This window comes from Primulina eburnea, chromosome 10 (genome assembly GCF_022965805.1).
Source record: "Primulina eburnea isolate SZY01 chromosome 10, ASM2296580v1, whole genome shotgun sequence".
In the NCBI taxonomy this organism is placed as follows: Eukaryota; Viridiplantae; Streptophyta; class Magnoliopsida; order Lamiales; family Gesneriaceae; genus Primulina; species Primulina eburnea.
In genome coordinates this window covers 6,665,229-6,689,490 of record NC_133110.1, presented here as the reverse complement: position 1 = coordinate 6,689,490, position 24,262 = coordinate 6,665,229, and the positions used below count along the sequence as shown (strand labels likewise).

General features: G+C 34.9%; 3 protein-coding genes across 5 annotated transcripts; 1 reads left to right on the top strand and 2 right to left on the bottom strand.

The window, feature by feature from the left end:
* The first annotated feature begins 2,555 nt into the window (after positions 1-2,555).
* Positions 2,556-6,686, top strand: LOC140802957 (uncharacterized). The gene is made up of 4 exons (XM_073158590.1): positions 2,556-2,820; positions 4,452-5,070; positions 5,331-5,607; positions 6,511-6,686. Exons 1-4 carry the CDS (start codon positions 2,679-2,681, stop codon positions 6,559-6,561), a joined length of 1,089 nt encoding a protein of 362 aa, XP_073014691.1. The 5' UTR covers positions 2,556-2,678; the 3' UTR covers positions 6,562-6,686.
* A 7,133-nt stretch (positions 6,687-13,819) lies between these two features.
* Positions 13,820-15,419, bottom strand: LOC140802956 (transcription factor MYBC1-like). Of its 2 annotated transcripts, none has more exons than XM_073158589.1 (2): positions 15,259-15,419; positions 13,820-14,945 (listed from the first exon to the last, which is right to left on the bottom strand). In XM_073158589.1, the coding sequence occupies exon 2, from the start codon at positions 14,892-14,894 to the stop codon at positions 14,007-14,009; it is 888 nt and encodes a 295-aa protein (XP_073014690.1). In that variant the 5' UTR covers positions 14,895-14,945; positions 15,259-15,419; the 3' UTR covers positions 13,820-14,006. The 2 variants fall into 2 exon arrangements, with proteins under 2 accessions (XP_073014690.1, XP_073014689.1); XM_073158588.1 differs by having other exon boundaries at positions 13,820-14,940.
* Positions 15,420-20,203: 4,784 nt separating this feature from the next.
* On the bottom strand, positions 20,204-24,045 carry LOC140802955 (probable mediator of RNA polymerase II transcription subunit 26b). Of its 2 annotated transcripts, none has more exons than XR_012111728.1 (9): positions 23,177-24,045; positions 22,847-22,915; positions 22,680-22,762; positions 22,130-22,185; positions 21,933-22,057; positions 21,793-21,820; positions 21,243-21,676; positions 21,070-21,174; positions 20,204-20,759 (listed from the first exon to the last, which is right to left on the bottom strand). XR_012111728.1 is itself a non-coding variant. In XM_073158587.1 (9 exons), the coding sequence occupies exons 1-9, from the start codon at positions 23,648-23,650 to the stop codon at positions 20,632-20,634; spliced, it is 1,488 nt and encodes a 495-aa protein (XP_073014688.1). In that variant the 5' UTR covers positions 23,651-24,027; the 3' UTR covers positions 20,206-20,631. The 2 variants fall into 2 exon arrangements, 1 of the variants encoding a protein (XP_073014688.1); XM_073158587.1 differs by having other exon boundaries at positions 20,206-20,759; positions 21,070-21,160; positions 23,177-24,027.
* Between the last annotated feature and the right edge of the window lie 217 nt (positions 24,046-24,262).

Sequence of the window (24,262 nt, the reverse complement as noted above, 5' to 3'; positions counted from 1 at the left end):
CTACTTGTCTGGAATTATGTTTTTTTTTCAATAATTTTAATATTTTTCCAACGTGACAACGATGTAGCATTTATGTAATATTCTCTTAATAAAAAGAAAATATAAAATTATTAAAGTTTAGTTTGTGGTCCATTGCATTGGATTTATATTGCAAATCCCGATACCTTGTCCTAACAAATATCTCACTTTTATTACATTGAAATTGTTAAGAAATTGTATTTTTATATATACACACACCCCAAAAGTATGGAAGCCCATGTGATTAGTATAAAGCCCAGTACGTACATAGATTCACAATCTCATGGTCATGAAAAAAAAATATTGTATTTTATTTTTATGACGATAGAACTCAGAGCCGCTATTTTTAAGTATGTGTTGGGTAAACTCTCGTGCTAATGCAGTAGCATGTAAATCATGCTAGTCAGGTAAACTACAATGGACAAATCATGTACAACAAACTCGTTCGAGAAAACGATAGTAGAAGGAATCGATCTCTTGACTATTTATCAAACACTAAATATTAGGTCGACTCAGATATCCCTCATAAACAAACTGAGGCAGACATGTATTTATTATCATATTTTATGTTGATTGGCCAATAGCAAGAGGAGAAATTGATTAAATCCAATCGTATCCATAGTATATATTTCAACTTTGTGTACCAATTTAATTATCTCATCGATTCAATTTCTTATATATTCATTTTTATTTTCTGAAAAAAATTCTGTAAATATTCAATTAGATCATGATGTGGTTTTGATTGATTTGCATTTCACAATGCTTAATTAGGAAAATTATATTCGTAAAATATGGATCGATATAATGTTTATTGATAAAATATTTCTTATTAGGAAGCTATATTTTTTTAATTTTGGAAAAATTATTTTTCCCCATAAATTGAAAATTATTTTCATCGTGTAATTAAAGTAATAACTTGATTTGAGTCTTGGGCTGGATCCGGACCTGTGAAATCGGATATGGGTATTACAAACACTATGAAATCCGATTCAACATTTTTATTATACGGTATTAAATTTTATTTTTGTTCCCAAGAATCTAAAACTATCGGTATTTCATCATCGTGTAAGTAAAATCCTGTTCAATATTTTATGCAGGTTTTGTCGATTTGAAACCGACTAAACTTGATTAAACCGGACCGATTCCGGATTGATTGGTCCAATAATCATCCCTAATTTCATATAGACATATCAAAACAGGCTGGTGGGTCAACCCATTATTTTGGCGGGCTTCTAAATTAGAGGTGTTCAAACTTCGGATAAAACCGAATAAACCGAAAATCCAACCTGAAAAAACCGAAAACCGAACCGAACCGAAAGTCGAATTTTATAATTCGGATATAAATGTTAAAACCGAAGTTTATTGGGTTCGGTTTTGGATTATATATGTCAAAACCGAAAAAACCGAAATTTCATTAAATTAATATTTTTTTATAGTTTTATTTATATTATATATTTTGATATGATATTTAGTGAAAAAAAATCATTTTGAATAATTTTTAGTTGATTGTTGTTTGTTTAATTAATTTAGACCTTATATTTAAATATTTTACTAAGAAAACATATAGAAAGTTAACATATTATATTTTATAATATATTTATATTATAATTTAAATAATTATACCAAGACCGAAATAACCGACCGAAATAATCGAACTATTTTGGTAGAAAACCGAACCGAACCGAACCGAAGAAAAATGGTTCGGATATCGGATTATATATTTCTAAAACCGAAAACCAAAAAACCGAAATAAAAAACCGAAAATCGAACCGAACCGACCGATGAACACCCCTACTCTAAATGGCCAACCCAACCCACCTTTGGCAGCGGGTTAGGCGGGCCGATCCGCTTATTTTTTTAAGAAAAAAATGCTACACATTATCACAGTAAACATAGAATAAAAATATATTTTAGTCAAATAATTTCATAAAATATTTAAAAACATTGAAATGAGAAATTAAGAAAACATACAACATAATCCATAATAGGTAAAGTGCTTAAACCAAATATGAAGAAATTAAAAAAATACTATAAAGTTAATTCTCATTAAATTTCATTCAATCTTGATCTTCTACATTAGCACAGAAATTCAGACTTTACCAGAGTGAGTGATGGAAGCGAGACGCAAGAGAAAAATAAGATAAGAGGTTGATGGAGGCGCATGAGACTTATTCCAATTTTTATATAAAACTTAAAAATAAAAAAATTCTACCCTAATTTGACGGGCTAACCCGCCCGTCTTGGCCCGCAATCCAAACAGGCTCAACAAGTCTGGCCCGTCTCCAAATAGTCTCATATTTTATCAACTCAATTCGGTCAATTTTTATACCGGACAGATATGACTCAATTTGACAAGTCTAATTTCATAGTCATGTAATTAAAGAAATAACTTGATTTGAGTCTTGGGTTGGATTCGGACCCGTGAAATCGGGCATGGGTATTACAAACATCGGCTGGATATTTCGAGGATTCCCTAAAAATAAAATAAAATAAAAAAATCTCACAAGATTTGGATATAAATTCGATTCCTTGTTTCGCTGATTGCTTCCTTCTCTTGGATTGGTGGGAGAGATAACCCCAACGCAAAATTTCTCCCTCCCAATTACGACCTCTTCTTTCCGTCTGTCGGAGGAGAAATCAATTTTTGGATTTGTTCGAGGATGAATATGACTTCTCTAGAAGCTAACGAGAATTCTGTCGTTTCGGAGCAGAAGGAGATGAAGGAGCCACCGCCGGCCTATGTTTCCATGGTGGACCCGTTCCTCGTTGAAGCTCTTCAGAATCATCGTCATCGTCTGACTAGTAAGTTTGTTTTCCCGTTTTGGTGATTTTGTTTGTTAAAAGTTCAGTTTATTGTGTATTAGGTTGCGTTAATCTGTTTATGTTGTCGTGCTCGAGGTGGATTTATGCTCTGTGTGTCCGGAGAAGTGGAGGTTTGAAGTTATTGAGTTAGATCTAGTGGGGTTTTGGCTATGTGAATTAGGGTGTTTGTTTGTGTTTTATTGGCTGTGTGGAAGTTGGGAATTTTCGGTGCTGGGCTGATTTAGATCTGGGTCGGGAGAAACTGAACTCTCCACTGTAGGCTTCACTGGTATGAGCGTCGGCAAAGAAACAGAAATGCATGGTGTTGTTTCCGGCATGCTGTTGAACAAAATTGTATTGCTTCAGCTTGCATTGTTGGTTGTATCCTGAATTGCGGGAGCTAGTTTCTGATGGGTGTCGATTTTGTTCTTCTTGTATTGGTACTTGCAGCAATTGTGATTTGCAACTTCTTAGAAGTACTCTTGATTACATGGCTGCACAATTTTCATTTATAATTAATATAAAAGAATGAATTGTCTGTGAATATTATGATTACACTTTATGTTGAATTTGCCTTCTAAAGTTCTTTCTTTCAGTAACTATTTGGTTTGTTATAACTTTATGGATCAATGATATCAAATAGACAAGTACGGTCCTTCATGTAAATGACGACATAATAGAACTGATTGACCTTTCTTCTCCTGATGGTTGCCAAGTTGATGAGAACCTGAAGGCTGTTAAGGCAAATAGTTGAGGACAATGCAAAGTTAACTTTTTTAAAATAGCTGAGAAAAAATTGCCTAGCAATTTATCCTATGTCAATAAATATAAGGGAATTAGAAACTTGGTGTTGCATGGATAATAGTTCATTTGATCAATTTTAATTTTTTTTTCTTTGCATCTGAATAAAGGTAGTATATTCAGTAGTAAAACATACCATGTTCAATTCATTTTTATTCCTTCACTACCTCTTTTAAGTCTGTTGTTGTTGTTAATACTTAATTTCTATGTTTTTTTCCATACTTCGGCGTCCTAATAGAGGCAGGGCGACATAAATCCGATTACCATTAACAGGTCCTCTTGGGGCATGGGTCTGCAGCCAAGATCTTGGAATTCAATCCTGTTTTTCAATAACGGTTCTATTATTCTATTTTTCCTCCCAAAAATCTTAGAATTATTTTCTTTCAAAATATTTTGACTGTTTGAAAACGATTGTCAGAAACAATATTTAGAATTAGCAGTTGCCCAACTGTAAAACATTATGGCAAAATACTACTTTATTTACATTCTCATAATGCTTTGCTTTCCTTATATACTGAATTACTGACTCTATGGGGTAACTGCTTAGATATTTTTCAGTGTGTTTTTTACACTTACATATAATGTAAATCATGTCTGGAATAATTTTAACACCCACTGATGTGTACCTCCAAACTTTGAAGTTTTTTACATTCTTGTTGTCACGATCTTGGGGTGTGGAAAATCATGTACTTGGCTGGTGAGATTTGAACATGACAACATTGTTTTAAGATATTTGGATAATTTCTATTCACATCATGGAAATTTATTTTCTCCTTTCTGTTTATTATTTGGATAAAGTTGATATATTTTCTTTTGTCACTATTTACCAGTTCTACTGATGGAACTCGATCTACAGAAGTTCTTTCAGAATTCTGATCTACAGATGTTTGTCTTTCCACACTTCCCTAGTTCATACCTTCGTCTTGCGGCTCATCGCGTCGCTCAACATTATGGCTTGCAGACCATGATTCAGGATAATGTAGTAGATGGCCAGGGAAGTGGAATTTTGGTTATAAAGAAGCCAGACAGCAAGTTCCCTCATATATGCTTATCAGATGTTCCAGTGAAAGAGGCAGAAAATGACAAACCTGATCAAATCAAAATTGTTATAAGGCATAGAGCTTCTAGAGGTTCCTCAGTTGATGCCAATGAACAGGGGAATAAAGGTAGTTCAGTAAGAACCGTGGAAGAAAGGAAGGAGGAGTATGACAGAGCACGGGCTCGTATTTTCCGTAGTTCAGGTGGTTCTGAGTTGGAAGATGCATTAACTCAAGTTACTTCTGATGTGAAGAACTTAACTCTAGATGAGAACGAGATTTCAAGGAACTTGGATGTGGATGTTGACAAGAGCATATGCAGCAGGGATGCTGGTAGTTCCTTAAGAGTAGCCATTTTTAGGGACAGGGAAAAAGATCGCACTGACCCTGATTATGATCGCAGTTATAAAAGGTAATGAGACCTTGCATTTCAATCACGGAATCTTTGCAATTTGAATTATTATGCTGATGTTTTGAGGTACCTTATAGTATTAAAATATAGGCCTCATACCGATTCACTTGCTAAATGGATAAGACCGGTTAACCTTACTTTTGTAGGTGCTTTAGCCCAGCCTCCCAATCTAAGTGCCTATCAATCAACATTGATAATGTTTCGTATACAATTTGTACGAAAACAAATCTGAGTTTTTTCTGTTTTCTGATTTGTTGCAGATATGTTAAAAGCACTCCCAACACGCAAAATTTCGGCTTCACACCTTGTAATTTGCAGAAATTCCAACCTCCATTTGTCCAATATGATTCTGTTTTCCCCCAGTTTCATCAAATGCCAGTACCTCAGGCTTCTCTTAACTACAGTAGCCCAGTGATGAGTCCTTACTGTGCTGTCGGGGTGAATCAGACTCCTAGGGATGCTTTATATATGCAATGGCAAACCCAAACCATGATGTATGCGCATTCGTATAACCAAATGAGGCCCACCCTCTTTCAGGTCAATACCATCTTCTCTTTTCATTGCATTTCAGTAACGGTCATTATTGAAATAATTTAGGGGTGTGCGTAAATTGAAGAATATGAATTTAGGTTGTGCTTGAATGTAATGATTTGATTTAGAGAGTAATTTGAAGAATGAATTTGAAATGACACCCATCTCAGGTGCGTTTTAAATCCAATACAATTATCATTACATCTACATAAATTACTCAAGAAGTGGATTTGAAATTCACCCAACAAAAAATAATTCAATCAATCAAATGAATTGAAATCCTTAACTTTGAATCTCTCAATCCAAGTGCACCCTTGAAGAATTTTAAGTTAACTATCTAAATTCATTCATTTGTTTGGATTCTTTTTGAATTCAACGAATTTGAAATCCCCCTTCTATTGTTTGTTATAAATCAGTGTAATGGAGTTCGAGTTATGGTTAAATGCGGTCATTACAAATTATCGATCAAATCCCTCTCGAATTCAAATCATGTCATCTAAACACAACTTTGAATCATTTTTGTTGCAGTTTTTCTTTCTTTTCAGGGAACCGTCGCAATTTTACATGACTACTCAAGCGCCATCACAAGTTTTTACTTTCTTTTTTTTCAAGATATATAGTATTTATTTTATGACTTTGGTGTTCAAGTGTGCTATGCAGTCTCCATCGTGATATTATTTTCTCTCTTCTCTCCTTACTTTTCTGTACATCCATATCATTTTAATTGACGTTTTGCACTCTAGAAGATTTTCTTATAAGATATAACTTACATTTTTGTGCTTGATGAAAGTTGTTCAATATTCTATATTTCCATAATTGTGTTTTTCTTAAAAACACTGAAATGAAACATATAATTACGTAGTTTGGTAATTGTAGTTGTAATCTATCCCTATTTAATCTTTGTTGCAGGCCCCCTTCTGTCAGCAGCCACTGAGTTTTGATTACTCCCTGGATCATTGATATTTGTAGGGAATTCTGTATTAATAGGTAACCTTTTTAGGTGAAGAACTGGGAGACAAACTTGGTGTTATAATCTTGTATCTACTGTTCTAATTGATTTGATGAAGATAATTTTTGTAGCAGAAGTACCTTCTTACTTGTTTGTCTTTTCATTTTGCGTTTTCCTATGTTAATGGTTATATTATCAATGTCATTGGGGTTGGATATTTATGTTTTTACTAGTAAATATGACGTAACATAGTTCGAATAAATCCGATCACTTGAAACACAGAAGATTCTATAAAAATTTAAAGAATAACAAGACATAACATAGTTCGAATAAATCCAAATCATGTTATCTAAACACAACTTTGAATCATTTTTGTTGCATTTTTTTTTTGGAACCGTCGTATTTTTACATGACTACTGCAGTGCCTACACAAGTTTATTCTTTTTTTTTCATGATCATTATATTTCTTTATTTTATGACTTTCGATGTGTTGGATTAAAGCTGAGCTTTTAAGCTTATAGGCTTTCCATGTGAGTGAATGGAAATTTAGAAATGTGGGTTTGTCTCACATTGAAAAAATGAAGTGGTATAGATAAGTTTATATTCTGTTACACTTTATGGAGGTGTAACAATGATTGGTCAAGAGGCTCTCTCTCGCACACACAGGGGCAGGAGGTGCAAATCATGGGCCCGATTTGCAATGAAAAAAAGGCTTGACTTGTGTGCAAGCGTACGAGCGCGTCGAATGTCGGACCGATCAAAGCAAAAATTGTCTAGCAGTCTATGCCCATCTTTTGTTAATTTTTTTCACATGCCATTGAGACATTTCGCATGACATAACTGTTGGTGCTTCATCTACCCAACTGTTAGTGCTTCATCAACCATCTTTAAGGCATATTTAAGGCAACATGTGGTCTTTCAAATGGATGATATTGACATGTATAAATAGGGGATGTGCCTAGCCTAGAAAAAAAGACCGAAAAAATCTATTTTCTCATGCTGCTACAGTTCTTCTGCTACAGTGCTTCTGTTCTGCTACAGTACTTCTGCTACTGGTTTTGCTACATTACTGCTGCTCGTTCTGCTACAGTACTTCTGCTTGTTTTGTTGCAGTGCTGCTTCTGCTGCTACAATACTGCTTCTGCTTGTTCTGCTTCTGCTCTGTTTACTGATAAAGTTCAGGTACTAATTTTGTTCGCTAGCATAGTGTTTTGTGCTGCAACTCTCCTGGTTTGCCCGTTATATCCTGGGAAACAGACGTCCACGGAATCCTCGGAGCATATACCGGAGGGGGCGAATCTGTTTTAAGGAAACTGTACAAGCTACAGGCCTCGGTTTGATTTACTTAACCATTGTACTACTGTTTTGATTAACTACACCGATTTGCTGGTTTTACACATAGATATCTGTTCTGGTTTTTCATATATTTTGAACAACATGTTGTTAAAAAATGCTATGAAGTCTTCGTCGTGATCAGTGGCAGAGCCAAGAATATGGCTCTACTCGAGCTAGAATTTTAAACTCTATAATTTTTTAATATTTTAAATTGATCTATCCGAACTAATATCAAATTAATCCAAAATTTACATAATTTTTTTTTTTAAAAAATTAAGTTTAGCTCGGATATCATATAATATGGCTCCGCCACTGGTCGTGATATTCTTTTCTGTCATCTCTCCTTACTTTTCAATACTCCGTATCATTTTAATTGACATTTTGCACTCTGGAAGATTTTCTTAGTAGATATAACTTACATTTATACTTGATGAAAGTCATTCTATATCTTATATTTCCAGAACTGTGTTTTCTTGAAAATACAACTAAAATGAAACATAGAATTGCGTAGTTCGGTAATTGTGGTAATAATTTATCCCTATTCAATCTTTGTTGTAGGCTCTCTTCTGTCAACAGCCACAAAGTTTTGATTACTCCCAAAATCATTGACATTTGGTAGGGAATTCCATATTAATATGTATCTTTTTAAGGTAAAGTGTTGGGAGACCATCTTTTTACTACTTTTGATTTATTTGATGGAGAAGATTTTTGTAGTAGAAGTACCTTCTTACTTTTTTGCCTTTTCGTTTTGGTTTTTCCTATGCTAATCGTTATATTATCAATGTCATTGGGGTCGGATATTTAGATTTTTTTCTGTTTAAAATAATGATCTTTATATTTGTATCGTATATACCATCAAGGCAGGCATGCGAAGGAAAAAAATTTTGGCCTGAATTATTTTTCTTGAGTTCTCTATTTGTGTTTATATTTACTTTAAAACATTTTTTCCCCTGATTATCAATTATATTGACAATGTCTGCTAAATTGGGTGAGTTGGGTAGGCAATTTATCGGGCCTGATTATGTTTCTTTCTTGCGAATGCTGGTAACAGGGTAAAAAGGCTCTCTGATGCTCAAGTCAGTCGAGTATTTGCGAAAAGGAAAGTTTTGTATAGAGAATATATAATGGGTGCTTGTGGAAATGTTAAATGATTCGGTCTAATCAAGCAAACTTGAGTATTTATAGGAGAAAAGGTAATGATGACATTGTTTTCATTGTTGGTCACTCATCATGATCAGATAGTTGTTTCTCTGTCCTCTGACACCGTTACGACTGACAAGTCATACTGCTTTTAGTCTTGTCACATCGCCTCCACGTACGTTGATTGACATACTAATGATTTCGAGGCATTCCAAACCATACTTGGGGGCAAAGTCGATGTTTTTTTCGAGATGCTCGAGCACTGGTCATGATGTGATGGCACAAACAGAGTCCCTAATCTGTTATCTTTACCTTCTTACACAACCCTGGATAGGCTGGGAGCCCGCGTTTGTAAGAATGTGATGTTATAATGAAATTCCCTAGTTGTTGCATATTTAAAGATGATTTATATAAGAGCACTTTCTTTACCCGGACTAGTTCTCCCCCCGGTAGCCCCAGACTCCCGATCTTTTACTCTGCCTGAGTCCGAGCATGACCCGGGGTCCTTCCAGGGCATCACCACTTCCTCCTTAAATAGTTCGGCCCTACTTGTTGTCTTGATTAGTCAGATTGGACTTGGGAGGATGACCAATTATTTTTTGAATTTAAGGCGGGCTACGGTTGATGGATACATGACAAAAGCCCTAACAATTGAGAAGACAGAAATACGACAGACGTCGCTTCATATTTATAACCCGACTTTTCGTCTTCTCGGTTGACCCGACTCAATTTTCGAGGTGTATCTTGTCCATCCATTTACTTCGAAATCAACGGACATGATCTCTATTCTCCCGTTTAAAAATACTAACCACCTTACCTCATTTGTCAATTTTGTATTCCCGCGTTCTTGTTCTCATGTTCCTGTGATTCCGGCGTCCTTTGCTTCTCTTCGTGACACCTTCCCAATGCCGGAAGGTCAAGGAAGTTAGTGAACTGATGACAGAGAAGCCGGCGACTGAAGCCCCGATGAACCTCCTCTGCCACATTGTACTTTGACTCTACCCTCTATGCGTCCCCTGCTACCGTCTCCCCTATTACCTCTAAGAAATCAGTCATCACCTATCTTTCCAAGAAGTCCCATAATTCAAAATTGTCCACCAGGATGCCATGCCTTCTAATACGCGGGAGAAGGGTAAGGGCAAAGTTTGCGCTCTATCCAAAACAAAGACCAAGGCCCAGGGTACCCCATAATTTTCTATTATGGCAAGTACTCTATGTATGAGGGCCAACAAGGACCTACGAGTTCTCAGATATATCTCTTCTTCTTACTCCATTCTCATTCTCGGTTCTTTGGACCGAGCTGACCGGCCCCCTGAGGGGTTCTATATTTTTTCTGAGACCAATTCCGTAGTAGTCTTTGGTTTCCTATAACTTCTTTCTATATTGAGGAGGCCCGCTTTCTCAATGCCCCTTTAAATCAACTTCCTTACAACACCTTCCGCATAATGACCTCGGCCTATGCGCTATTTAAAATGCATAATCTCTTAATTAACCACACCCCCACCCCCATCCATTAATTCTTTGTACGTAGGTTTGGCGACCATTTCTCTGACTGCTCGAGTAAACATTTGATTGCTTGATGAAATTTCATTTTCCTTGAATGGATGGAAAGGAAGATATTTTTTTATAACCTCCATTATTCTTACAGTTACCCAATTGACTTTCAATCCAAGCTGCCAACCCAGCCCGAGCTCCCCAGCAACTATAAGACTCATGAACCTTATGTTCAGAGCCAGAAGCTCATGGAGGGGCATAAATTTTCTTCTTCTCTGGTGATTTTCGAGAAAAATATGGTGGACTACGGATTAAGTGCCCGAGCTGAGGATTCTGTATATAAGGTAATTGACGATTTTGATGCCTCGGGTAATCAACCTAATATCTCTTCCTTTTATACTTTCTTTCTTCTTCTTGCAAGTTTATTCGATATAAGCCCGAGATGCAAGATGTTTTTGCTGAGAGGCAAGCGGTTGAAAAGACAACAAAAACAAGCAGCCCGGAAGGCCGCTGCCGAAAAAAAAGTCTTGGTCAAAAAGGCGGCTGAGGAAGCCCAAGCGACTGCTGAGGCCAGAGAAGATGAAGAGAGATCGACAATTGAGGCCAAAGAGAAGGTCGTAGCTGAACAGGTAACAGGGGAGGGAATTACTGTGACCCAAGTCAAGGAACAAGACCCCAGACAACCCCTCTCTCCCCTGGGAGTCTGAGAACCCAACACCTAATTTGCCAAAAAATGAAGGTTGTAGCTAACCCCAAGACAGTCTTCCTTAGAGATACTGACGAGGTGGCTCAAGACTCTACTCGGGTGGTCGGTCTCACCCCTTCCTCTTTCATCCGATTCTCCATGCAGTAGCACCAACCCTGCCCCCCAAAAGCTCGAAGTAACCTCTTCTTAGATGGGGTTTCCTTGGTGGGGGTATGACTCGTGAAAAGCCCGACTTCTCCTGCTGAGGAGGCCCATCTCCTAGGCCTAGGTCCCAATCATAAGCTGTTCAAGGACATTACTAGAGCTTTTCAGATATCAACGAGAGATATCAAATTCAAATAAATAACAAAGACACAAAGCAGTACCAAACTCTACTATGTTGACGCGTGTTAAAATTCAATTAATTATTTAATTTTTGACAATCACGGTGAAATCCTCATTTTTATTTATTAAACGATTTCTCGAGTTAATAAACTTATTTAAATCTAACAGTCCAATTATTTCTAATCGAATTTAATTAGATCTAAATGCATTAAATCTTAGTGGAATTTCAGTTTTTCACCTAAAACCGCACACTGAAACCGAATACTATTTGTAGTCAGTTTAACCATGTGTTGATGACGTCTTTGTTGCTATATTTAACCAATCATCTTTTGATTTGTGATTAATCAGCAAACATATAAATAGTTGATCAGACTATTAACAAAAAATATTTAACTAACATCAATCAATAATTAAAATAAAAAAAATAAAATATTGAAAATAAACTAAATATCAAATAAAGTATTGTTCGGTCCTACCATGATCTTAGTATAAACAAAAATTTTCCATGAATTCAAAACAGAACTGAAAATTCATATTTAAGTTCATAAAATTTCATAGAAGAAAATAAAATAAAAGGAATTTTCAGTGATTTGTGACGTGTTTGAGGAATTCCTCATGTTTTTGCCTATGTCTTTCTCTCTGTTGATATCTTCATTGTATCCTTCTGTTCATTTTTCCACGTAGTCCTCTGTTCTCTTACTTCTCTAATGTTCACTTCTTCCACGTCTCTGCCATCCTCTTCATGCTCCCTTCTTTTCACTTCCGTTCTCTTTTCTTTCTTCTCTCTCCTCTACTTCTCTGTTCTTTTCTCTCATTGTTCACGTCTCTGCCCTCCTCTTTCCTTGGTTCTCTGCCTCCCTCTCTCCTCACGCCTCTTCTGCACTGTTTTTTTCTCTTTTTGTGCCTCCCTTCTTGCTGCTCACGTCTCGCCCTTTTATATTTCTTCATGAGCCTAATCCTCCAACTCTTTGAAGCACGTCTCATTTTTAAATATTGTAGATAAGTTTGTAGATATTTTATTTATCAAGATCTGCAAAGATTTTCTTCCAAAAGTTCAATATTCTCAAGATAATAAAATATAAAAATATTTTATTTCTTTCTTTTGATATTTTGTTTCCTTTAAAATTTTGTAAAATTGTGTTATCTCCCAAATTAGGCATTTTTGATCTTTTATTCAAATATATAAGCATTATAAAATTAATTCAGATAAACATAAAATTAAAGAAATAATTACAGATAAGCACAAATATTGTAAAATAAAATTCCTAAAATCTCTATAAGATCTGGGCTTATCAATGGGATTTGCTTGGATGAAATAAATGATCGCGCTGAGTGCTCGAGTTTGCTAAGAACCTTGATTTTAAAGGCACCTGGTATCTATGAGGCTTCATTTTGGCAAGATCCGCTGCAGTAGATTACTAGCATGCTTCTTTGATCGGCCCGTTCTACTATTGTCTAATTCAACTTCGATTTTTTTTTTTGCCTTTGAAAAGAAATTGGACCAAAGAATGCGATTGCTACATAAGGTATTCCTTTACGGCCATCAAAAAACCCACCTAGATTTTAATAAAAGGAATATACCAAAGGTGAAGTAGGTAGTTGCTTCACTTATTATTTAATTCAGATACAACGTTTTCCTCCAAAAAGTTGATATGAACCAAATAAAACAATAATAACAACATTATTATACAAGCACAAATTGTGTGCATGGAACACACACACACATGAGATATCCACAGATGGAGTTAACTAGCAAGATGTAGGGGAATAAGATTGACTATCAAACATATGGATCCATCGATGGACCAATGTTTCACGAAGTAAAAATAACCAAAATGATCCGAAGGAATTGTTCGCCAAAGTGTGGTATGCCTGCTTCTTTTGAAACAGTAATACAAAATCAAAATGCGATAACCGATAGAACCAATGATCGAAATAGCCTAAATAGTTTTGGTAAAACTATATTTTACAATACTCAAAAGAATGTCTGAAAATTATTGCTGTTGTGGGGGAAATTGTGGGTATATCTGTTTTCTTTTTAAGCTGATCCGACAATAATTCTTTAACAAATAAAAAACCTTGTGATTCTAACTCATGATCAGAATAAAAAATCCAAGTGACTCGAACACAGGAGCAGTCTCTTGAATCCCTTGTAAGAACAACTTGAGTTACAAGGTTGGGGGAGGGGGAGCAACAGAAAAATTTACACTATGCACGCACTGGTTCTCATGGAGAGACTGCTGTCCACATGAAAATCAGAAAGATTGATGGAAGTAGTAAATCATTTTAACAAACATTAAATGCCAATAAACTCGAATCTACACCATCAAGAACACCTAAGAAGACAAAGAAACACTAAATAGTCTCCCAAAAGACTGGATTTTTCACAATGTCAAGAACCTTGAATCACTCATGAACTGCATAATCCGCCTCGGAAAAGTCATCAACTACTGAAACTCAATCATCCCCCGTTGGAAACAACGTAAGAACTTTCCTCCCGTTCGTGGTGCCAGCCGGTTCCAAATCTTCCACATACGTGAGAGGCACCACAGAACCACCCATTCTCTGACCCTGCTGCTGTGATTGCCTAAAAAATGAACGATCAAATTGCCCATTTGGCGGTGAGTGACCAAATGGCCTGAACTGTTGTTGATGCCCTGGACCTGCCGCCACCACCGCCATCGGGTGGTGGTGCTGCATTGGCGCCGCAACCGGTACAAATGGCAAGAAATGCTCTGGGTTCCCCCTGCCGGGGTTCAAAAACTGAGCTGGCACAGGGGAGCTCGCAAATAAGTGGTCCATGGCCGGATCCATGCCAGAACCAGACAATCCCGCCGGACTATTATTCCCGATGGCGCTGCCATTTCCACCATTGGAAATACCTTGCATTCGCTTCAGATATAGTCTATACTTCTGCAAATGGCTCGCTACATTCTCTCTAGTTAACCCATCAACACTCATGAGCTGCATTATAGTCTTTGGAACAGCGTTCTTGATCCCTAAATGTGCAACCGCATCTACAAATCTCTTGTGCAGTTGTGGAGTCCAAACGAGGCGCGGCCGCTTGAGGGTTCTCGCGGGTTCGTCAGACCCGGCAGCCCCACCTGATCCGCCTGCGGCGCCACTCAACTCCGGCGAGTCAAATTCAGCTGAGGAATGGGCAGTTGACTGCGGCAGAGGAAGAGCCGGTGTGTGGTGGTTGTTCAGGTTTTGATGTGGGCTCGAAATGTTGAAAGCTAGCGCTAGATCAGGAGTAATAAGGGATTGGTTCAAGGGCATCAATTCCTCGGGCGAGGGCAATTCATCTTCCCATTTCGAAAACCAATTGGATTCTTCTTCCCTCATTCCTCTCCTTTTGTGCCTCAGTTCTTGGATTCACTTCCACACAAATCTTTTCTTGAAACGGGAAAAAACTTCAGTACAAAAATTTACATCGTGAAAAAACAAAAACAAAACCCCTTGTTCTTCAGAAATTCAAGATCAAGAGCCCTTAAAACCAAGAAAACGATAACCAAAAATCACAAGGAAAATAACTAAAAAAAGTTCACTTCTTTTTTTAGAGAGTGGTTGACAAAGATACAGATAAAAAAGAAGAGTCGGTTTCAACTTTTAAGGGTGGTGAAATCTCGAACATAGATCAAATTATTACGATAGCTATATAAAATAACAAAAAAAAAGGTAGAAAAAATTGGGGGGCTTCATTTTTCACCTATGAATTCTGCAGATATTCATTTGTGAAAGAAGAGTAGAGGGGGAGGGGTGATCGAGGTGGATCTGGTCTTCTTGTTTCGACCTTTTGTTAATGTTACTGTTGCAGATGCTTTTCTTCTGATTTTTATGTGTGGGTGAAAGGGTACTCTGGGTTTTCGTTTTCCACACAATTTTGTATATCTATATATACATTGTATTTTCTGGGAATCTTGTATATCTATATAAAAAAAAACCTTGTCTGAGACGATTTTAAGGGTCGTAATTTGTGAGATATATATCTTATTTAAGTTATCTATTGAGAAATTTACTTTTTATGATAATATTATTACTTTTTATTGTGAATATCAGTAGAGTTGACTCGTCACACAGATAAAGATTCGTGATACCGTCTCACAAGATATCTACATATCTATATATATATATGTAATTTAAAGAGATGCTTCAAGTGTTTATTCAAAATCAAGGGTATATTTTTATCTCGGAAAAATTATATATATATGTAATTTAAAGAGATGCTTCAAGCCATGTATTTGAAATCAATAAATTTTGATGGTAATTTTATTGTTTACCATAAAATAATAAATCAATTTTATTACATCTTCATCTTATTTATTTTATATATTAGTAGTATAAAATAGAATAAATTTCAAATAATATAATTATTGAATTAACTTTAAATTAATCTTATTTAAGAAAAAATATTATATTAATATGTAAGAACTTTTTAAATAATAAAAATATGTTTAAAATTCACGGAGTTGAAATCCATCGATTTAAACAAAACGTCAGGTATTGTCTTAACGAGAAATTCGGTGGACTAGTTTGTTTTTTTCAAGGTTTGTGCAAACGGATAAACATTAATTTTGAGAATCGATGAAAATAAACATGAAAAATATGTGAAAATTAAATTGGGACCCAAAATGTAATGATATTTTTGTAGAAATTAAGGATGTCAATTATTGCTTCGAGTGATGAGAATTTTGAATTCTACTAAACATAGTCTGAATTTTATTTTAATATTTATAAATTTAGGAAATATATTTTGAAAGAAATAAATTCAATTCAACTATAGGAATATTATAATTTGTTTTTTTTTAATAAAAAAAATTGGAAATCAAAGAGGTTGGTCTTAGAAATTGGAGCAATGATATGGCGATTGTAATGCACGCTCCTATGTGCTGTCTTTGAGCTAGAGTTGTGCATTTATGACATTTATTATTTGTATATTAGATTATATTTGTACTTTGTTTGTTGGTTTGGACTTTGAAAATTCCCAAGTGGGAAAAAAGGTGAAAAGTTTGAAGAAAATGCTTAGTAAAGTTCCTTTTAAAATATATACATATAAAATAGCTTTTAAAAATTAAATATTTGATTCCCACAATAACATATAGGAATTTAATGTAGTAGTGTTCCTTCATTTTTGTAACCTAAGATACTCATTTTATTAAAGACATAAATATTATTTTAAATAATGATAACATAGGATTTTTGTTTATGTGAATGGTTTTTCCAATAATATTCTTAATTTATACGAAATACATAAAAAGTATTGATTTTGACATAAAAAATAATAATTTTTTTATATATGACCTAAATAGAATATTTGTAGCACAAATTGACTCTTGAGATCATCTCACATTAGTTTTGGTGTAAAAATAATGAGTATGTCTCTTGTAAGACAGTCTTACGAATCTTTATTCGTGATACGGGTCAACTCTATTGATATTCACAATAAATAGTAGTACTTTTAGCATAAAAAAGAATTTTTTTAATGGATGACCCAAATAAGATATTCGACCCACGAAATTGATCCATGAGACTATCTCACAAGAGTTTTGTGAAAACTAATATATCTCCGCTATATACAAGTTAAAAAAGATTGTCAAGAATACTCAAATTTTTTCTATATTAAAATCAAATTTCTTGTATCTTCAAATTTCTATTAAAGTTTTCACTATCAAAATCGATGTCCTTTCAAAAAAAAAAATTCGGTATTTATTAATATAGTTAAAAATTAAAGGTTTAATAGATGTATTTCAAATTACATCAATTATTTGAAATTCACCATAATTAATAATAAAACCGAGTAACTTCATTTAAATTTCTATTTTGTCCATACAAACAAGATAATGAATTTGAAATTTATAATCTTGAATCAACGAATCCAAGCATAATTTTAGAGATTAAAATTACTAATTTAAGAATACAAAAATTTAGCCCATTGATATTCTGTTTAGCACAAAATACAGTACTGGTTCCATAATGAATTAACCCAAGCAATGTATCTACTCAAATGCTATAAAAATTCGACCCAAAGAATATTTCATTTCTTATCTTATCTTAATTGACAAACGTCCAAGAATGACATGAAAATAGGTATACATAGGAAGTGTACATATAGGTCTACAAAGATCCAAGGCAATGACATGAACCAGACTGACCAAAGAAAATGGTTCTTTGTCGGATTTAGTAGTACCCAGAAGTCAAAAACTTGTGTGAGACGATTTCATAGATCGTATTTTGTGTGACAGATCTCTTATTTTGGTCATCTTTGAAAAAATATTACTTTTTATGCTAAGAGTATTACTTTTTATTGTGAATATCGATAGGGTTGACTCGTCTCACAGATAAAGATTCGTAAGACCGTCTCAAAAGAGACATATTCTACCCAAAAATGGTCGTAATATTATGTTCTTTTCTGTTTTATATGAGAAATATCGCAGCCAGCGTCAAACAAGATAATGCTACATGTACTGGCCTTAGGAAACATCTTTGCGATTGAAGAAGAAGCAATCGGAGCGGATAAAAGAAAAGCAGTCACACACAAGAAATCATATATTCATCAACATATATGGTAAATAAGACTGAGTTTCAAAATGAGCATTCACTTTTACTTCATCACAGAATTCCTTTTCCATGGGACTAAAGATGCTTTTCCCGTTTCTAAAGTCCCAATTGAAAGAGACTAAAAGATATATTCTGAAGGAAAAGATAACAGTAGCAATAAGTCAAAAGACTCGAGGTGAAAGGAAGAAAGAACCTTTGTGTAAGGAAGGGCATGCGAAAGACCCACAAAAAACCGAAAAAAGCACGTACAATATCTAGAATTTGAAGATGAGGTCTATTGTGAAACGATCTCACATGTTTTATCCGTTAGACGAATCGACCTGATCTATCATGAAAAAGTAATATTTTTTTTTGCATAAAATGTAACATTTTTTTCCCTGAGTTGGGCCGAGTCAGAGATCCGTTTCGACATTTTCACAATAATTTTTGTCAAATTTGAAGAGATGATTATATTTTTGGAATAAAATTGTCACAAGACAAAGTGAAAATGGGATTGGACTTTGTTTCACGTATAGAATTATCTTCCTTGGATGTTGCATGAACGGGTGTCTGAAACCTCAATGGCAATTTTGTATATATGTATCTGCACATCAGATGGCTGCACTTGGTTCATTCCAGCTTTTAAGTGCTCCATTGTAATTTCTGATGCTGATACGGTTCTCAATTATTAAAGACTATTGAATAAGAAAAAAAGTCACTCACGCGGCATTGCTTCCTCGGGCTTTCGCCCATTGCGGAAAATTCTCCATTGCTTCCTCCCGTAGGAGTGTGGGCCATTTCTCAGTCCCAGTATAGCTAATCATCCTCTTGGACCAGCTACTGATATTATTTTCCTATGTGAAACATTCTTCGTTCCACATTTATCATCCACTTAAAAAGCCATAAAGTATCCCATTTTCATTCAAAATTTTTTCCAAAAAAAAAAAAAACCAATAAAACCAAATGTACAAAGTCCAATACGAGCTTATATCTTTCCAATTCCTTGTGCACCATAAATCCCGATGATATCATCGCATGTCAAAGCTTCCGGAATTTGATCATCCACATATCTTCTTGATTCAAACTTATCATTATTAAGGAAAAAAATGAAAAAAAAAAAAGAAAAAGTGCAAGTTATAAAACTAAAAATACAAATTTACGTTTAAAATAACAATATTGAAAACAATACAAATATAGGGGGAAAAAAAATAAGTTTTCCTGTAGAATGATGACATAAAGTCATCTCGTTTTATTATTTTTGCAATATTGCTTGTTCGCCTGTCGGTGTGCAAAAAAATAGGTTGAAGGGGGAATTTTTCTATTTTTTTTGTGTTTTATTCCATTAGTTTAATTTTTTTGAGATTAAAAATTTGACCAGGTTGTTTTGTTCAGAAATAAGTTTGCTTAGTTGACAAACAAAAGTTAGTTTATATTATTAAGTGAGAAAATTGAATTTAGTCGCGTAAGTTGATCCATTTTATATTTTAGTTATGTAAAATTTTGGTTTTTTTTCAGTAATTTGGATTGTTTTTTGGGTTATTTTTTTCGTCGGAACCTACTAAACTAATCAAATATTTCTTATATGAAGTTGTCGTACACGGCTCATATAATGCAAATAATACAATGTGTGGGATCGAGCAGCCATAACGAAAAATACAAATTATAACTTTTTATTGTATAAAAAAAAATGAGAGAGTAAACAAGCATCTTTTACGGTGCACAACATCATCATTGGATCAAGTGGAACTCTTCAAATAACTACACACGATTCACAAAAATTAGATGTATGATCTTTGATTATGATATCAATCGTAAAATCGAGAAGGTGGAATCAAATTATTGCACCCGTACCATATATCGCACAAGCCATAATCAATCCAAAGACAAAGGGGGCAATTATACATTCTCACAACTAATTGTAATTAAATTTTATTACCAAAGCCGTCGATCCCCATTCCCCACATACAACCGACCTCTTAGAACAAATCATGGAAAATACACGATTTTCTACAGCAAAAAAAAAACAAAAAAAAAAACATTTTTACCTAAAAAGTTTGCTTGAGCTTTGCTCAAGTGAAGTTAGTAGGTTTGGATTATAAGGCCAAAATTTTTTATAAACTTCTTTTCATAATTTTTTAGGCAGAAGAAAAATGCCATTGAAGTTCAAAGGCTTCAATATGAATAGCAACATAAAACAACACAAGACATGCCTTGTGTTCCTCCACAATCTAGAGCAAGTTAAAGAAAAATGGACATTAAAGGAATAATTCATGGCTTGGATGACACGATCCAGGATCCTTTTTTCTAAAAGAGAGTTCAGCCGAACTGAAGGGTACGTTCTCTTGTCCTAAATGCTCGACTAATAGGTCCACGCCGCATCCGATAATGTAAGATATCATGGATAAAAAGCCAACTCTCCAGCTGTCAACCGACTTGTGTAAAATATGCCGTGGAGTTAGTGAATGGCAAGACCGCTCCACTCGATATAATATTAATGGCGATTTTCCTAGATTCTTGAAGATTAGTGAAATCAAATTTGGGGTAGCTACCGGCGTAATTTTGGCCAGTTCTTGTTGGATAAGCCGGTCTTCATGTGCTGATTATTCCTCTGCGCAAAACTCCTTTTGGGAAGATCATGAAGCTCCACCACTTGTATTGTTCTTTGCTTCTTGGCTGGTGAGATGTGTGATGATTTATGTTAGATGATAGATCATATGATTTACAAGTTTCACACTAGATATATAGAAACTTATATTGATTTGTGAAATAAGTTTTGAAGCGTGATATAACCTTAGTAATAGACTTATATTGCAAGTCGGGTCAATCATTTCGCCACATAACAAAAAACACAACACATTTGCTATCAGGATTCACTGCATAGAGTCTTGTTTACGGCCTTGTTCCTTATGATCTATGCTCTGAGGTGTGACACAATGTAATGTATAACACAAGTGCTAAATAATAGAAAAGTAGGCAAACTAACCGTTTTCAGCTGCTTGATAACACTCTTGTAGCTTTCTTTTTGCAACCTCTAGCTTCATCTGAAGCGAAGCCTCATTGTCAAAATCCAACTTCTGATACAAGAAAACTTGAGAGATAAGATAGCAATTGAGCCAACAGGTTCACATTGATACCTCATGTACTAGCACCACTCACCTGTTTGGGAGGCATTGGTTTCTTCTGAGTTGCGCCTGTGTCTGCTTTCTGCTGAATCTTAAGGTTACTCTTAACCCTCGGCTGCATGGCTGGTTTTGGTCTCATGGCACTAGATTGATTGTTCGGAGGGTTTAATCTAGCTAGCCGATTTTCAATATAGTGTGGTTTTGGTTTTGGTTTTGCTATTCGAGATTCAATATAGTGTGGTTTTGGTTTGGCTAGTTGAGATTCACCATTTTGAAGCCTATTTGGTTCAAGGATTTGCTTCTTCAATGTAACTTCATGATTTTTTTCCTTTTCAACCTTCCTGCCATTCGGAGGAATGCTTGAATTACCGGGATTCTTGAGCTTCGACTTTGGAAAGTCCCTTTTTTCAATGGACAGCTTTCTGCTATTTTCTTGGTTCTTGTTAAAGGTCGCAATGTTTCCCAGGTCTGAAACCGTAACCAAGAGCATGAATCTTTATTTTTTTTAAGAGGCCGATTATTATTAAAGAACATAATAGCTAAAATGTAATATAACATAAGAAGCGTTAAAGGGAGAAACTCACTTCCATCATCATCCATGCCATCAAAGAACTTAAGGAATCATGAAAGAGAAAAAATAAAGATAAGTTAACCATGTCATAAAATCAGAAGAAAAAAAAACAATTTGGCAGAACTTTAACATCAACATGAGGAGATATGACACCTTTGACAGCTCCATTGAAGCCGTAGAAGTAAAGAAAGCTCCTTCATCTAGCGGGGGAGACGGAAGCCCTCCCTCTTCTTCTTCAGCTGTACTCATTTTTACTGATTCTGTTTCAGCTTCTCCACCTAAGAAAATAATTCATTATCCTCCATTCAGAAACACAAAGTTTAGATCATGAGAAAATCTTCGTGACTAACTCCCTGTAATGGCTGCTGTAGCTTTCACCCATGCATCAATCATAATTCTCCAATCCCTGAATTTTCAAACAGACAAGAAACAAACATTCATTAACAGCTTTAAATGCTCCAGAAAAACTTTCTAGATTGTTAGTTCACCAACAACAATAGCCACTATTCGAAATATAAGTAATAACTATCAACTCAACCAGCTGATTGATCGGATTCTGTGGTATGGCATCAAAGGAACAAACAAAAGTGGGGGAGCCAAATGGAGTTGGGTCGGCAGAGGACGGCTCCTCTTGCAGAATTATAAAATTTTATACATTTCTATATACAATGAAATATAGTTTCACTTTCTCAAAATATTTCAACTTCTAGTTTCACTCCTCTCCACTGCTCTGTCTTTAAGCTCTGCCACCATCTAACATACCAGATAAGAGATATATGTAACGATGTATTGACACTTTCAGTGGAATTGGGTTCTTTCTTTTTAGGCCAACACAAATTATACTCCAAGGAGAAACAAAACCACGAGTATAATAACAAGGCGATAGATGACAGTCCATACTCCATTAATGCCGTAACAAGATTCTGAATGTCCTTTGATGCATGCTTTTGCAAAACCTTAACAGACTTTCCAATATCTGTAACCTGAGATAAGATCATTTTGAAACAAGATTAAAAACAAAATGTCCCAGAAAACAAAATAATCCTAAACAAGGATTCCAGCCGAACCTTCAGTGTCTCTAAAGAGACATGCATCAGCTGAAGCCGCCTCAATGAATCAAACAATACCTCAACTGACTGCTCAAGAAAAACAAGGCAACAATCAAAACCATAACTAAAACAAACAGCAGTCAGCTAAACTAAGAACCAACAATTACACAAAGAACAGCTACATAAACCAAATCAAAAACAAGTAAAAGAATCCCATTCATCAGTTCAACAGATAAAACAATAACAAAAATAGAACTCAATCTGCTAGATAAAAATACAAAATTTGTAGCAAAATTTAATACATGGATTGAACCAGAATGAACAGTAAGGAAACAGAAACAAACCAACCTCTTCATCCTTATTATCCAAAATTTCTTTGATCCTCAAAACCTCCTCAAAAACCTTAAATTCTTCATCAATTTCATCAGTCAATGCTTCAGCATCTCCAAAACTGCAATTGCTAACATGATTCCAATTCGCCTTAATCGCCCTTCTATTTTCATAATTATCACCACCTCTGTTATTGTTCACCTTGCTTTCTTCTGTATCTTTGCTCTCTCCAGTCCTACTTTTAGCGTTATTACCATTGTTCTCCACACCATCACAATTTGTCACGAAAAGTTCAGTCCTGTCACAGCCAAAACACTTGGTCATTTTACTCACGAATAACATCTCAGCAATGCGATCCCTCTTCAATTTGAAGTCGTAAGGGTAATCACAGGCGGCAACCATTATTGCATGCTCGATCACATTAAAGATATCTGAATTTGAACTTCTGAAATAATCCCTCCAATTATCAAGACTCGCTGATGCATCACCCATGGTGAAAATTTGAAGACTAAATTCAGTTCGAAACTAATTTTTTTCAACTACCCAGATAAAGAAAATCGATTCTTCATCACAGATAAGGTATCCAATACAAATTCTTCCCTTCAAGAATAAAGAACTCCCACAAATCCGAATAAAAAAGAACAACTCAACAAAAAGTCATTTGCCCGATGGAGATAAATCTTTTATCCATCTATCATATATCACTTTCTTGAACCTGAACATCGTATATACAGAAGGTATTACTTGGATAGAAGAAGGAATATTTTCTGTGGGCTTAAAGATTGAAAAAAATTGAAGAATTGGGCAGGTGATGTGCACAAAGACAACTCTTTGTATACTCTTTAAAGACAAATAAATATTTGGGATAAATTTACCCACATAGAGATTTGATTTGGTGTAATTAATATGGTTCTTGGATTACACAAATCTCTTCTTAAATTCACAATAATGTGAAAATGAAAAGTAGGAAATTTGATTTTTTATTCTTGTTTTAACTTTTAATTTTATTTTATGAGTTCGGTTGAAGATTAGATCTATCGTGAGATGATCTCGCATATATATTTTCATAAGACCTTATTCATATTTAAAATTAATAATTTTAGA